This window comes from Ostrea edulis, chromosome 5 (assembly GCF_947568905.1).
Source record: "Ostrea edulis chromosome 5, xbOstEdul1.1, whole genome shotgun sequence".
NCBI classification, from domain to species: domain Eukaryota; kingdom Metazoa; phylum Mollusca; class Bivalvia; order Ostreida; family Ostreidae; genus Ostrea; species Ostrea edulis.
Window position 1 is genome coordinate 31217454 of NC_079168.1, and position 16784 is coordinate 31234237.

The following is a 16784-nucleotide window of genomic DNA, read 5'->3' on the forward strand; positions in this document are numbered from 1 at the left end:
GCGAGGTTCACTGATGATAAAATACAAAATTTATGAGATGGAACGCAGAACTGAAACACAAAAAATGTAATTATTGATTATTAATTAGGATATTAGGTAGGTTTTCTTTTAAACTAGTGGATGTGTTGATTGATTGATTGATTGATGTTTTCCGCCACACTCAACAATTTTTCAGTTATCTGGTGGCACCCAGTTTTTATTGGTGGAAGAGAGAACCAAGATACAATGTAACTGGGAAGAGACCACCGACCTTCCGAAAGTAAACTGGGAAACTTTCTCACTTACCGGCACGAGCGGGATGTATACAATCCCTCTGTCATGCTTAAAAGTTCAAAGTCAACAAACCATGTGTATCTAGTAAAACATCCTAAAAATTGAAAGTGTATAACAAAACAGTTATAGACTGTGTCCTCGGACAACAGCTGTTTTGTTTGACCCTCGAATAAATCTGTTGCTCTCAGCCTACGACTTTGGGCAACAGACCCGTTCTCGGGTCAAACAAAACAGCTCTTGTCCTCAAACCCAGTCAATAACTGTATATCAATTTTTATGTATATAGATATTACATTACAACTACATAAATTTTTGCAGAATCTACAAATTTTTTCAGCAACATTAACTTGAAAAAATGCATAAAAGCATAACAAATTTTGTCATTACTCTTTCTGTTAGTTATGCAATTTTAAAGAAAAAAGCATCAAAAACCTTGCAATGTTACTTTACAAAAGGACAAGTCATACAAAAATGTTGGCAAATGAAATTACTTTCCAACAATAATGACAACAAAATAATTCTAGAATCAATTTTAGTCATCACTTCATGTTAAACTGCATGGTTACCTTACATTTGAAATACTTACGTAAATATTTCATGTACTTTGCGATGGACTTCCCTGATAGGTAAACCTTTCAATTCTTTACAAGCCAACCAAAATCTGTTAGAGATATTGATAGATTAGATGATTCCCACAAAACTTAATCACATGAACTTGCATTCTAAATCTAGAATATCACTGTAAAACTGATGGACATTCTAAAACTAGAATATCACTGTAAAACTGATGGACATTCTAAAACTAGAATATCACTGTAAAACTGATGGACATTCTAAAACTAGAATATCAGTCTGTTAAACTGATGGACATTCTAAAACTAGAATATCACTGTAAAACTGATGGACATTCTAAAACTAGAATATCAGTCTGTTAAACTGATGGACATTCTAAAACTAGAATATCACTGTAAAACTGATGGACATTCTAAAACTAGAATATCACTGTAAAACTGATGGACATTCTAAAACTAGAATATCACTCTGTAAAACTGATGAATGCTCTCCAAACTGTTTTCAACCAATGAACTTCTTCATATTACGAATGACTCGCACAATGACCAATAACTGTTAATTTTTTTTTCATAAATAAGGTATATGTTCTGAGTGATCTTGACCGTTACAAAATGACCTTGAGTGATCTTTTTCTGAAAACCATTTGTCTATTACTTGTTTGTGATATATGATCAATATTTGTTCAAAAACTATTGAAAAAAGGAACTTTTTTTTGTCCTAAAGTCATTTGAACAATAAATGTTTGTGTAATAAATAAATAAATAAATGTTTATTCGGTATATACATACATACAAACATACATAGATACCAAGGATAACCCATGAAAGCTCAAAAGCTTATTTCCAATGGGGTCCTTTGATGCACGGAGATTTGCACTAGGGGGTCATTTATGTGGAAGGAAACCGGAGTACCCAGAGGAAACCCACGTGTCCAAGCAGGCGACTGCCATACCCTCTCACATACAACCACTGCTGATCACAGGGATCGAACTCGGGTCGCAGCGGTGAGAAGCGAGAGCGCTACCTCTGTGCTACTCGGACACCCATTAATAATATTGATATATAATCAATAGCTGTTGAAACATTTTTGAAATCAATTTTTTTTTCATCTATAAGGAATATATTCTGAAACACCTTGACAAAATGACCTTGATGATCTTTGTCCAAAAGTCATTTGGACAATGATCAATTACTGTTAAAATATTGTTGAAATGAGTTTTTCAAAATTATAAAGTATATATTCTGAGTGACCTTTGTCTGAAAGTCATACATGTACACACAATAATCGATAACTATTGAAATATTGTTGAAATGAATTTTTTTTTTCAATTGTAAAGTGATATAAAGAAGATGGGAAAAACGTGGAAGGAAATAGAAAAGATGGCTTTGGATAGAAACAAATGGAGGGATCTGGTATCAGCCTTATGTGCCAATGGGCACGAAGAGGATAGGTAGGTAGGTAAAGTATATCTTGAGTGACCTTAACCTTTGCAAAATGACCTTGAATGACCTTTGTCTGGAAGCGCTTTGCCTATTACTTATTTGTATGATCAATTTCTGATGATGATATGAACTCAGAAGGATGGAAAGACACGACAGTGACCACATGCTCCCCGAAAATTTTCAGAGAGCATAAAAAATATCACTTAAAATTTACATTCTAATACAAATCATCATGTAATATTTCTATTAGACCTACATCGAACATACAACAGATGAAGAGTAGATTTGTTTAGTTATATAGAGAGAAAAATCGGGACCATGATTTCATTTTGAGAGATGGAAGTTCGAACAATCAAGAGTCACCTGTTTACAATCTATTACATATATGCATTCCATCTATCATGTTCAACCTGTGAGTTAGTGCAATATATATCATACATGAAAGAATTAAAATCTCAATATCATTACACTTACTTTAGATTTTCCCCACTAAATTCCTTGTCTAAAAATTTACTAAATTGATCCTTTCCCGCGGGGTCTTGGAGAAGTTCGTCTATATTAAACGCCCATCGCTTTACTCTTCGCTGTGGAATATCTCGTGGATTTCTATATTAAAAACAACATATGAATGCATGCTATGTTCTAGATAATCAATGCAGAGAGAGAAATAATTTGAGCCATAGACCCCTGCTCGGGCACCAATAATCTTTATCCAGTGAACATGATTTTCATAATTGCAGTGGAGGCCTTCTTGCTTATCATACATATCCACACAGTTTGTCTGCTGCGAAGAAGCAATTCAGAAGATGAAAATGTTCATGACACATTATTCACATTTCCAATGTTTCTGTTTGAAGTTTGCAGAATGGTCTACATGTTTCAAACATACAAATGTATGCTCCACATATTTTTAAAAACATAATTATGTTCCCCATATGATAATAAAATCATACTTTATACATATGATTTTACATATGATTAAAATGAAAATTCTATCACATGTTAAAGATACGTTATAATTTTACCTATATACCATGTCTGTAGTAGAGCAAAGTAATGCTCAGTCACTTTACTCATTTTTATTTTCACCAATTACAGTCCCGTGGGGATCCGGGTTAGAATAGGTCCTCAGTACCCCTTGCTTGTCGTAAGAGGCGACTAAATGGGGCAGTCCTTCGGATGAGACCATAAAAACCCGAGGCCCCAATTAAGTCATATGTGTACGATGCTCAAAGGCTGTAAGCGCCAAGCATAGGCCTAAATTATGCAGCCCTTCACTGGCAATGGTGACGTCTCCATATGAGTGAAAAATTCTCAAAAGGGATGTTAAACAATATAAAATCAATCGATCCAATTATTTTGTTGATTGTAGACTAATTCTTGAAGTCATCTTACTGGGCCCTCGTAACTCTGCCCTGCCCATTGGAGGGGTGTGTCTGAGTGTCAAGGTTTGCAAAAGAAGAGAATCTACACTGTATACAGGGCGATGCATGCATATCATTTATCCAAAATTGTCCATTGTCAAAAAAATATTTTCCCCGTAGATTCCCAGACTAGGTCTGATAATAACCAGTTGTAGAGCCCTGAAATTCAAACTTTCTTTGAAATTCAGTAATTTCCATGTTGAAATAGTAGTTACACACTAATACATGTTTCCTAAAACTGATTTCCCTTCGTAAACATGATGTCAGGAAGCGGTGAAGCTTTGATGCAAGTTTTGGCTTTTGTAATTCAATGGGTTTTCGAAAATATTTTTTAAACATCCCCATTAAACCCCACTTTCACTTTTCTTAATTATCTCCTCTTTGAAGGAGGAATGACTTTTCATATGAAAAACTATCCTTAACCAAAGGGTGCTTTTTGCCAAGTCCAGTTGCACTTGACAGCTTACACACCAAGAAACTTGGATTAGGAAGGCCAAAGCTAAGATTTCAATTCAGGTGTCAGCTTTAAAATCTTTCTTTGCTGAATCTTTTCAATATTTCTGGTACATTTTATATTGGTTTACTTACAGGGTTTTTTCCTGCTCCCAGAAGTCTGTGCTGTCTGAGATCCAGGGATTGGCCGGGTCAGGAGCCGTAATAAAAGCATCATATTCAGCAAACTGCTCATAATACGCTAAATAACTACAAAAGAAAATCAACTTACATTTGTTTTTTTATAATTACCAGCTTACAGTTTTAGAAGACAGAAAACACTTTTAAATACAGATTTTCTAAATTTCTTTTCCCTGTAAAGTGTGTTTGTGATATACTATGTTGCTAAGATCTTAGACTGTATATAGGGTGTGTTTGTGAAATACAACCTTGACCTGTAAACAGGATGTGTTTGTGTTGCCCCTGTAAACAAGTTGTCTTTGCAAAACACTATCATCCTCATGTGTGGGCTTGTTCATATACATGAAGTTTCCATCTTACATAGTCCAAAACTAATCACAAAGGTCAAAACTGCAGACAAAATCCTTAAAGAGACCAAACACTGCCCCCCTCCCAATCTTGGGGGGGGGGGGGGCATAAAATTTTCATGAAACTGTACCACTTAGCCATAGAATGAGAGTATATGCTGAAAAGAAATCCCTGAACAACACAACATAGATCTTGTGTAATTATTCTGTAACTTTATTTAATGTCATAAAATACCCAAAGTATGAAGTTGGACTGTGCTGTGTTTATGAGGGATTTTCTATTATTTAATCAAACAATGTAAATCTGTCATCAACACATGAAATGCACCTGTGTCCAATAAAAAGATGTTTTTGAAGGATTAATTTCTATTTTGGGGTAATGTTTAGCTGCAGAACTGTAGCTCTCTGAAAAAATATTGTCACAATATTTTTTCACAATATTTTTTCAGAGAGTTACAGTTCTGCAGCTACCTTACCTCTGTAACTTTTGTACTGATAATTAATCATTAATCAACTACCAGAATCTCCCTACCCCTGTAACTTTTGTACAGATCGATAATTAATCATTACCACCAGAATCTCCCTACCTCTGTGTAACTTTTGTATTGATAATTAATCATTACTACCAGAATCTCCCTACCTCTGTGTAACTTTTGTACAGATAATTAATCATTACCACCAGAATCTCCCTACCTCTCCGTAACTTTTGTATTGATAATTAATCATTACTACCAGAATCTCCCTACCTCTGTGTAACTTTTGTATTGATAATTAATCATTACTACCAGAATCTCCCTACCTCTGTGTAACTTTTGTACAGATAATTAATCATTACTACCAGAATCTCCCTACCTCTCTGTAACTTTTGTACATATAATTAATCATTACTACCAAAATCCCCCTACCTCTCTGTAACTTTTGTACAGATAATTAATCATTACTACCAGAATCTCCCTACCTCTCTGTAACTTTTGTACATATAATTAATCATTACTACCAAAATCCCCCTACCTCTCTGTAACTTTTGTACAGATAATTAATCATTACTACCAGAATCTCCCTACCTCTCTGTAACTTTTGTACAGATAATTAATCATTACTACCAGAATCTCCCTACCTCTCTGTAACTTTTGTACAGATAATTAATCATTACTACATGTACCAGAATTTCCCTACTTCTCTGTAATTTTTGTACAGATAATTAATCATTACTACCAGAATCTCCCTACCTCTCTGTAACTTTTGATATTTTAACTCTTCTTTTTTCTAGTTTCTTTCTTAATAGACTTATCTAAAATTGAAAGAAATTCTTATTAAGATCACATAACAACATCCATAATCAGAAGGTTTACAAGCACATGGAGAAGTCCAAAATGTCTGCAAGAATACAAACATGATGTCAAGGAATACAGTCAAAAATTGTTGAATTTGGAATTGCCTTATTCCAGAAAACCTCTTTGGATTTGACCTCATCATCTGGATTAAAGAGTTCAATTTACATGTACAACATAATTAAAATTCTGAACTTGCATACATTACAGATTAAACCACATCTGGATGAGACATTTCTGACTGTATACTGCAGCAGTTTGTCGTCTTTGGAATTAGTATAAAAAGTAAGACTTCATCATTTACTATACATTACTATTGATTAAGAAATACCCGTATTTATTCTGCCAAAAAAAAAACATGTTTGTGAAACACTGATGCCCCTGGATTACAACAAAGTAGAACTAGGTCAAAGCTCAATGTTAAGGTCATAAAGTCACGCAACTAGGTTAAGGGCTTCCATAGTAAAATGCACAATAATCATGGGGTGAAATTGCACCTCAAATTCACAGGTATCATTACATTTGTTACGGTTAAACACCAAAACAATACCACCCATATGTTGACTGTGACTGAGCTACCGTAAATTCCCCTCATGGTAATTTCCCATGACGTCAGTTGAATATCACTTAACACTTTATTTTTGGAAATCAGCAAGAGGCCCTACTTGTGAACAAAAGTTCAGGTTCATGCGAGTAACCAGCTGAATTTTTATTGATATACTCAGAAAAAAATATGAAAATCCTTAACATGAAAAGTGTTGGGAGCAAATACATACTTAAACTAACCATGCTGTAATTTAACAACATATCAACAGTCATCAGCGAATTACCGGGGTTGTCCACATTCTTATATATATCAAACCGTTAATATACAAGAGAGAAATTGCTCCCCGCACTTTTCTAGATTATATATCAGAAAAATTCATATTGTTTTTCATAGCAGATGAACCTGAACTTTGCCACCGTTTCCGTAGTATGAGATTATTTATGTACATGAGGGAATTTTTAAACGCATCAGTCATTCAGATTAGGGGTGATTTCAAGGTCACAATATAATATGAACATCACCTTCATGTATACTATATATTAAAGATGGAGAATGATTTGATATCATAAAGGAATAATATATATAATCATTTGACAAGATATGTTTTCACTTATACAGCTTATCACTTGATAACAGTAGTAAATAACGACAAAATATTATGACACTTTCCCTCCGATACAACTATCAGAACATGTATGCTGTGACGTACTTTTTCATTGTGACGTCATATGATGCGAAGTGCACAGAGGTACATTTATAACAACACTGTGATTTTTCTCGGATAGCCTTAACTGAGCTGCGCAAAGATTTTGGTGTCAATAGAAAGATCTTGCCACAAGGAATAAACATACCAGATATGAAAGCTTTACCTCTTATCGTGTAAAAGATATGACTAAAGTTAAAAAAATTTGCCACAGACAGACAGCTAGGCCAAAGACTATATGCCCCCAAATCTTTAATTCCGGGGGCATAAAAATTTAACAACTGACAAATTATACCATTAACTTAATACAAATGCTATCTCCTGAAAATGAAAGTAGACAGCGGATAAAATCCTTTACTCACATCGTGTCGTATATTGTCACACGGGTTACATAATTCAGCCTCGGATATACTAGGACTCAGCCTACCCCCAGGCACTGCGTAATTTGGCTGCGAGAACAAAAATACATATAGTTCAAACCTTACCAGCAATATGGGAACATACAACACTAAAAGTGCTGATGAACTTCTGAATCTTGAACTTAGTTACCTACTTTATCTAGAAAACCTTGGGTCTCGATGGGCTAAATATTTTGCAAGATTTAATTGCTTCTTTCCTTTGAGATAATGGCTTTCATAGCCCTACACCTGACCATACATATCCACTACAATTAAATCATTCTGTACATGCATATAATGTAAGCTAGCACATGTGGATAGTTTAAAAAGTCTTGACCTCAAAAGGAGGCCTATTTACACAGATCAAGAGATTCCGAGACAAGAGATACTATAAGATTCAAAAGACAAAAAATCATCAAATGCAAAATGTTTTCAATCATTTTTTTTTTTTCAAAACGAGTGTCAGATAAAGAAAAAAGCAGTTTGAAAGTTTGCATTCCAGAAGGATCAGCTAGCAATTATATATTGCCTGATAATTTATGATTAATTATTAATTATGTGATAATTAATGAACTAAAAGTGCACAACCTAATTGGCAGTAACAAGTTAAAGGACAAAGCTATCAAGTCCAAACAAAGATTGACTTTTAAAAAAAAAAAGATAAAATTATAACCTAAATAAAAGTTCAAAGAATCTATCCAGATAAAACACAAAGTTCCTTAAAAAATAGTAAACTATAAAGAAAGGAAATATTTGCAAGTCCAAAGAAAAAAGCTTATAATAATTTGTAGAAGAAATTATGCCAACGATGTTAAATAAATTTCTCTGTTATAAATATACTATAAACATTTCAACACATCATGACTGTTCCTGTGTAGTTTTCTTTTCTAGCTGTCATTTCACTGCAGACACTGCATGCCACAAATTTTCACCAAAAGTTTCACACCGATGTTTTAAGACATGTTAGATTTTAAGGACTCCCCACACCAATGTTTAAAGACATGTTAGATTTTAAGGATTCCCTACACCGATGTTTTAAGACATGTTAGATTTTAAGGACTCCCCACACCGATGTTTTAAGACATGTTAGATTTTAAGGACTCCCTACACCAATGTTTTAAGACATGTTAGATTTTAAGGACTCCCTACACCAATGTTTTAAGACATGTTAGATTTTAAGGACTCCCCTTGAGAATATCAGATAAAGTACTAAATTACCAAGCAACCAGAATACAATAAAAATCTCAAACTGTGGAAAATTCATCTCCTGCAGGGTTGTGCTATTTATTAACATCAATTATTCATATCATGTCATGCATATACTGACAAAGTATGTCATGTATATTGAGGAAGTATGTCAATTAAGAAGTATGATGTGTATATTGAGGAAGTATGCCAATTAAGAAGTATGATGTGTATATTGAGGAAGTATTCCAATTAAGAAGTATGATGTGTATATTGAGGAAATTTGTCAATTAGGAAGTATGTCATGAATATCGAGGAAGAATGTCAATTACGAAGTATATATGTCATGTACATTGAGGAAGTATGCCAGTTAAGAAGTATGATGGGTATATTGAGGAAGTATCAAACATACACCAAAAAAATGCGGCATGGGCATTATGTCATGTATATTGAGGATGTATGTCATGTATATTGAGGAAGTATGTCATGTATATTGAGGAAGAATGTCATGTATATTGAATGTCATGTATATTGAGGAAATATGTCATGTATATTGAGGAAGTATGTCAATTAGGAAGTATATATGTCATGTACATTGAGGAAGTATGCCAATTAAGAAGTATGATGTGTATATTGAGGAAGTATGAAACATACACCCCCAAAAAAGTGACATGGACATTATGTCATGTAAATTGAGGAAGTATGTCATGTATATTGAGGAAGCATGTTAGGTATATCCAGGAAGTTGGCCATTTTTCAGTAAAAACAAAGAGGTTTATGTTTATCGTAAATTGATAGAAAACATTGGAAAGTTGTAAATCTCACAAATATATGACTGGTCTCCACATCCATTTAAATAAATACAAAATTAACGAAGAAAATAGTCTTCACTACAATAATGGCCTGTGTGATTCACAACAAAAATTGTAAATCTCATTTCAGTCGCCTTGAGAGGGTTTAAATATTGCATCATTGTAATTTCTGCATGACTAAAATTTGTACCCTTTAATTGCTTTGGTAACAAACTATTACATTAGGTAATTGGCTATCGTTTGATGTCTTTTCGAGAATTTTTCACTCCTATTGAGACGTCACCAGCTGAAGTAACACAAATTTAGACCTGTGCCTAGCGCTTACAGCCGTAGCAGTGAAGGTTCTTTATTGTGTTAAGGCCTGCCGTGACACGAGATCTCTTTAAGGTTATATCTGAAAAACCCACGGTTCTTATTACTAAATGCTGAGTATTTGACAAAGGAGCAAACACTACCTCGTATATATTTATGTCTTAGGTTTGACGCTGCCATGGCATGAGCAGAGCTTAAACTCACGACCTCTCAGTTACGAAGTGAACGCTCTACCACTGAGTTACAGTGACCATTACATTTGGCATCAACTGCGGTATAAGTATTGTTTCTGTAGAAAATATTTAGTGTTACTCGCAGAACGTTTAGAATACCCCAAAATCTACAGATCACTGGAATCGTCATGACATGCTGAAAAATCCAAACAAGTGTGTTCTATACCATATCTACTGACGATGCCGTTAGGATGCCATGCCCCGGCGTTGGGAACAGCTTGGCGGTCACCATGCACTTACCATGCTACTTACACGAGTCAGCTTGGAGTGCCGATTCATTCGACACGCTTTCTTTATGTCCACCTCTGTTGTATTTACACATCCGGGCTAAAAACCAAAAACAATTATTATAATTACAGTATACCATATACAAAAAAATCTCTTCATTCTCCAAAAAACTTTCTAGGTCATAAGTTGTTGGGCAAATCTTTTAATTTTATTTCCTGATATTTACAAAGCTGAATATCTTTCAAGAAGATTGTGCTAAATTTAAGGGAAATCAGCAGATATCATAGATAACATGCTGCTCATCTGTGCCATTCTAGAACTGTTCATGAATATGTTTACACACATTGAACAAGAACATTATGATGTCAGAAACTTACCACCGGCCTGTGGACATCCCAAAAAGCGCGCTCCTGGCTATCTAAGACCTTCCTCTCCAATTTATCTCTTTTTTTGTCCACTCTGTGAATGAAACATAGTGGAATCAAAGATTATATAGCTCATCTCAAAGCATGTCAGCTAGCAATGAAAAATAAAATCTACCTCAAATCATGTCAGCTAGCAATGAAAAATAAAATTTACCTCAAAGCATGTCAGCTAGCAATGAAAATTAAAATTTACCTCAAAGCATGTCAGCTAGCAATGAAAAATAAAATTTACCTCAAAACATGTCAGCTAGCAATGAAAATTAAAATTTACCTCAAAGCATGTCAGCTAGCAATGAAAAGATAAAATCTACCTCAAAGCATGTCAGCTAGCAATGAAAAAATAAATCTACCTCAAAGAATGTAAGCTAGCGATGAAAAATAAATCTAACTCAAAGCATGTCAGCTAGCACTGAAAAATAAAATCTACCACAAAAGCATGTCAGCTAGCAACAAAAAATAAAATCCAACTCCATATGAATCTTCAATATTTTATACTTAGCAGGCTTTTGCTTTTTCACCTAGAAAATAGCATTTAAGGAGGTACTTTACATCGTCATAATGGCTGACTTCCTTTTAAAACATGGATGAAAATATAAATATTAGCAATATTTGTGTATTTATTTCAAAAATCATCGCCTAACTGATTAGCTCAGTAGGTTAGAACGTTGATTGCTGAACTGTAGATCACGGGTTCGAGTCTAGCAGGGGTTTTAATTTTTTTTTTCATATTGCTTTTTACTAAAACTGCATTTTTGACTAAATAAAGTAAATTTGGAAGTTTTCAATTTCAAAATATTGTTGTACATATCCTCCACTTTTCATCCAAATCAAATTTCTCTGGTGTAGCATACCTCCTTAAAGTTAGCAGGATCTTGCTCAAATGGCCACAACATGAACTGACGTGAATTTAAACTACATAAGATACTTGTAACGTCTTTGTGACACTGCCATGGCCCCCATTGTAGACCTGTTCTGACCTACTTATGGACTGGATGAACTTATATCTACATCAAGACGCTCATAATTAACAATTTAAATTATGAGCCATTGTGGTTCTTAAACAATATACTTTTAAAGAATTTTCCAACATACAAATGTATTCCTATGCAAAACTTCAACCCCATCTTAGGGTCCTGGCATCTGGAGTTGTAGTATGAATAAACTTGAATCTGTATTAAAACATTCAGTGATGTAATTTCTTTGTATTAGTTCAGTTTGAGAATTTACCTTTGGCCACTCAATATTAGTGATCAGTCTGATATTAATTGTAATATTTATATAATTTTAAATCTCAGTACTGATATCCTTCAAACTCGGACTGTTTCAGTTAAAGCAATGTTTTAATTATGATATATGCTAACGAGTCTCAAACTGCCTGAACACAGAACTGTAGTCAGCTTACATCCAGTACACAGGCGAGGAGATTTGAATATCAATTTGACAAAATTGTACTCTTGTAGTTTTGTTCCTTCATATAAAAAATGTAAACCCAACTGTAACCCTGTTCTGTTCCCGTAAACCCCACTTTTACCCTGTTCTGTTCCTGTAAACCCTAACTGTGACCCTGTTCTGTTCCCAAAAACCCCCACTTTTACCCTGTTCTGTTCACCCCAACTGTAACCCTGTTCTGTTCCCGTAAACCCCACTTTTACCCTGTTCTGTTCCTGTAAACCCTAACTGTGACCCTGTTCTGTTCCCAAAACCCCCACTTTTACCCTGTTCTGTTCACCCCAACTGTAACCCTGTTCTGTTCCCGTAAACCCCACTTTTACCCTGTTCTGTTCCAGTAAACCCAACTGTGACCCTCTTCTGGTCCCCGAAGTCATGATTCAATCTCCATTAGAGAGAAAAGCCTTCATTTGAGGTTTGGCTTTTCTAGTTCAATGGTTCCCAAGAAGATTTTAAAAACACCCTCCCCTTGTCATTATCTTTATTATTTTGAAGAATGCTACATTAATGATTTTATTATGGAATATGGACATGAAAACACTGTAATGCTTCATGCCTTGGTGCGACACCACCTGTTTCTGCTGTGGATCAGATACTTTCCACACACAATGGTGACCATGTGACATCTAGCTAGCTAGCTGACAAGGGTCCAAAACCCTAGGTCTCCACAATCCAAAGTCTTGATGCTTGTGTGCAAATTACGATTAAGTAAAACGATTCCTTGTGTCACTTAATCGTTAAATATGTTACTCTTTACCTTCAAGAGGACTCATCTAATGAGGTTCAATAATCCTATAGTATGCTAAATATGATCCAAATAGGATTTAAAGCACATTATATGGTAATTTCAGAATGACTCCATTTTATGTCACAAATCGCCTCTCTCCCGTGAGGTTTTAACTGACTAGGTTTGATGATTTGTGACGGATTTAGACAGGATTTCACTATATATATATATATATATCCATTTAATTCCATAATGAGATCACTGTACACATCTGCCCTTGGTCAACATTTAATGATTTGGACATCAGAAAGCTTGCATTCAAGAAAACCACAACTCATCAAATCAGAGTAAAAATTAATATTGTTTATCTAAATCCTACGTAACACAGTCAATTCTATATTGTTTGTCTTAGCTGGTCTCATATCAAATGTAACACAATAAATTGTATATCGTTTATCTTACGTAAAACAGTCAATTGTATATCGTTTATCTTACGTAAAACAGTCAATTGTATATTGTTTATCTTATGCAACACAGTAAATTCTGATCGTTTGTTTGTATTATGTGCAATTTCATAAGTCTTAATTGTTACATCTGAATAATTCAAGACAAAATTCCACATTCATATGCTTTTTAGTCACAGGATCGTGATGCTTCTATATTCACTTTGATTTCACACTGCACATGGTCTTGTTTAATTTAACCTACTCCAAACATGAAGCGGGTCGACCCTATTGAAAGTGTGTCAAGTTAATCCAGACTGAACCGGAGGTGAGTTCTCCCACTATAACTAGAGTATAAACAAGGATCATTTAATTCGTAGACTGAAGCAGACGTCAGTGTAGCTGACATCAGAAGAATTCCGAGGACATGACAAATCAATAATTAGAAATATTAATTATCATTAATCTCCTTTTCGAAAGAAACTTCGATTAGATAAGGGAGGTGTGTCCACAAAGAGCACCTCTGCTCCTTCTCCCGAGGCGACTCCTGCTGGACACACAAATTCCATGATTAAATCCAACAGGGGACAGCTAGTGTCTGTAATGTAAATCTTACTATGGAAACCATGAAACAAGGACATTACATTCATGAATTAAATATATCTACACGATATCATGAAATTCAAATCCATAACACAGAAAACAGTCATTTAGTCACCTGCATCAGCTAAATAAAACAAGATTGGAAAAAGATTCCAATAAACCAAAAACACGAATGAAATCTTAATTCTGACTGACAATGGTGGGACTGAGGTATCAGGTTAATAAAGTGCACTAAGACCATCATCCTAGCTAATCAATATTCAGTTTTAATGACCTACAATGATTTGTGGCCGTCACTATGCCCTGATTCTCAAACTATAGTCTTAAAAACATAAATTCTGAAGGTCTTAGTTCTTTACCATACACAAGAATGTTGGATTATGAACTGATTAATAATTCAATGTCTCTTTTTCAATTAGTTGGTGTTATATGAATCATAATATGCTTAGTGTGAATAAAACAGAGGATGGGCAAGGCCCACTTATAACTATAAACTCAACGGCGATCAGTGATATTTGGGGGCTAAGGCTCACCATGTCAATTTTCAATTAAAATGTAGTGATATAAGCACTGTTCAAATTTCAAATAGATATTTCTTCAGAAACTTTGACAATAGATAATGAAATCATGTCATATTAGTATATGACGTGATATCATTATATTTACAAAATCAGTTTGGGACATAAAACAGAATCATCATGGGTGAAAAATGGAAATCCATACTGGGCGAGGCGAATCGAAGTCCCAAACTGACTGTGTAATGATCGCAGTACACAGCATGTAAGTAAAATGCAACTGCAGAAATCGGAAACGCAGAATAAATTTTTTCATCTTTTGGGGATCACCATCGTCGGTTACCCACGAGTGCTTCTAATGGATTCTCTTCATCATCATGAGGGAGCGTGAGTGGACTCAAAACCGTGGTTTGCAACAATTGGGGATCACAAAAATTTCCACTTGCAGAAAAATTAAATATTTTTTACACAGTATATGTACATAATGAAGCAAATATACATATTAAAGCAACACCCTGCAGAACAAATTTCCTAGCAGTGCATTAGACTGCTCAATTATGCATCTAGGCATAATGATGACAGAATTCTTGCTGCCCTGTTAAAAGCTTGAGAAAGGAAATGAGACCTTTAACTTTAAACTAGTCAATCATCTGGAAAATATAGGTCACATATACATTGTACAACAGCCAAAGCCAGTATCTACATGTAAGTTTGGTCCAAGCAGAGACTAGGATTACATATTGGATAGTGGCAATCTAAAAACTTCCACTTAATTCTCACAACAGTGTAACCTGATCAACACCCTAAGGATGACACATCTGGAGCTGGAATGTTAGAGTACGTTTCTTGATGTTAAATATTGCTAGATAAAATTTTGCAAGATCTATCTCTAGAATGGTGTCTAGGAATGTAAATAAATAACCCTTTCTAGAAACAAAATTTACAGGAATGATGTTTTATTTACAGGAATTAAGTTTTATTTGCAGGAATTATGCTTTAGTATAAATAGACTGTAAATTTTGTGTTAAAGGGACTGGTTATCGTTTTTCGAAAGAATTTTTTTTTCGTTTTTGATGTTAATAAAAAAAATATATAACTCATTTAATGTTGACAACCAAAATTTGGACCTTCTGAATGCAAGAATAAGGGCAATATTTTAGCTATTATTCTGTAGTAAGTAAACAAAGATTCAAGTCTTTTTATGTAAACAAACAAACCTGTGAAACGTTAATTTGTAATTTAAAGCATCTTCATTTTGTACAATCACAAATTTTAACTTTTAAATGACACATTTTACCTTAAGTATACTTGAGATATGATATATATAAGCTTGGATCAATATCCATTTATTTTGAAAACTTCGTAAACAATAACATACCTCAATCTTTGTTTTCAAAACAAATAATAAGCTCTCTATAATGAACTTTTATCATGATAAATAACCTTAATTCTTTTATGAAACCTTCTAAACATATCAGACTGTACATCAATTTTCATCATTTAAAGTGAAAAACAAAATTTGGGGAAAAAATCGTGAATCAGTCCCTTTAAGAAGCACTTTACAGAATTACATTGGATATTACATTACTGGGACTGGACTCTACAGAATTACACTGGATATTACATTACTGGGACTGGACTCTACAGAATTATACTAGATAATACATTACTGGGACTGGACTCTACAGAAGTACACTGAATTTTACATTATTGGGGACTGGACTCTACACAGAACAATTGATATTACATTACTGGGGACTGGACTTCACATCCTATAAACAGGCTCATTCTCCCAAATGAATTCAGCTAACCAGTGAACAAACAACAAACACTACTTTACAAACTTTAATTCCTGCAAGTTAAAAATTTTGTCATTGATATATTTCATTGTAAATAATTTGTTAAATCTATGAATTGTGTATTTGATTTTTGTTGAACTTTGGGGTTATTCTGCCCCTTAGCAATATCTCCATCCTATTTTTCTTATTTATAGATTATCTCCTGTTTGAAGAGATTGTGACAAATTTCAATCCCATTTACCCTTCAAACTCATCCATTACTGATATTTGGACTCAGGTGAGCTAAAAAGGGATCAATTTTAATTTTTTTCTCAACAAAATATATGCATTGGAAGAAAAAGTGAGCAAGTTCACCCCCCCCCCCCCCCCCCCCCCCCCCCCC

At 34.3% G+C, this 16784-nt stretch overlaps 1 protein-coding gene across 10 annotated transcripts in view; it reads right to left on the reverse strand.

Moving 5' to 3' along the window:
• The window catches only part of LOC125649376 (regulator of G-protein signaling 7-like), an 86116-nt gene that overhangs the window by 13631 nt on the left and 55701 nt on the right, over positions 1–16784 (reverse strand). For 7 of the 10 annotated variants that reach the window (XR_008803170.1, XR_008803169.1, XM_048876883.2 and 4 more), the window contains 7 exons: positions 10819–10900; positions 10454–10540; positions 7636–7722; positions 5922–5983; positions 4301–4414; positions 2763–2894; positions 860–934 (listed from right to left, as the gene is read on the reverse strand). Coding sequence is in view for 8 of the 10 variants with exons in the window: in XM_048876883.2 (XP_048732840.1) it covers positions 860–934; positions 2763–2894; positions 4301–4414; positions 5922–5983; positions 7636–7722; positions 10454–10540; positions 10819–10900 (639 nt within the window). In the remaining 2 variants the exon portion in view is untranslated. The remainder of the gene's footprint in view (positions 1–859; positions 935–2762; positions 2895–4300; positions 4415–5921; positions 5984–7635; positions 7723–10453; positions 10541–10818; positions 10901–16784) is intronic. The other 3 variants (XM_048876887.2, XM_056165768.1, XM_056165769.1) reach the window with 1 other exon arrangement.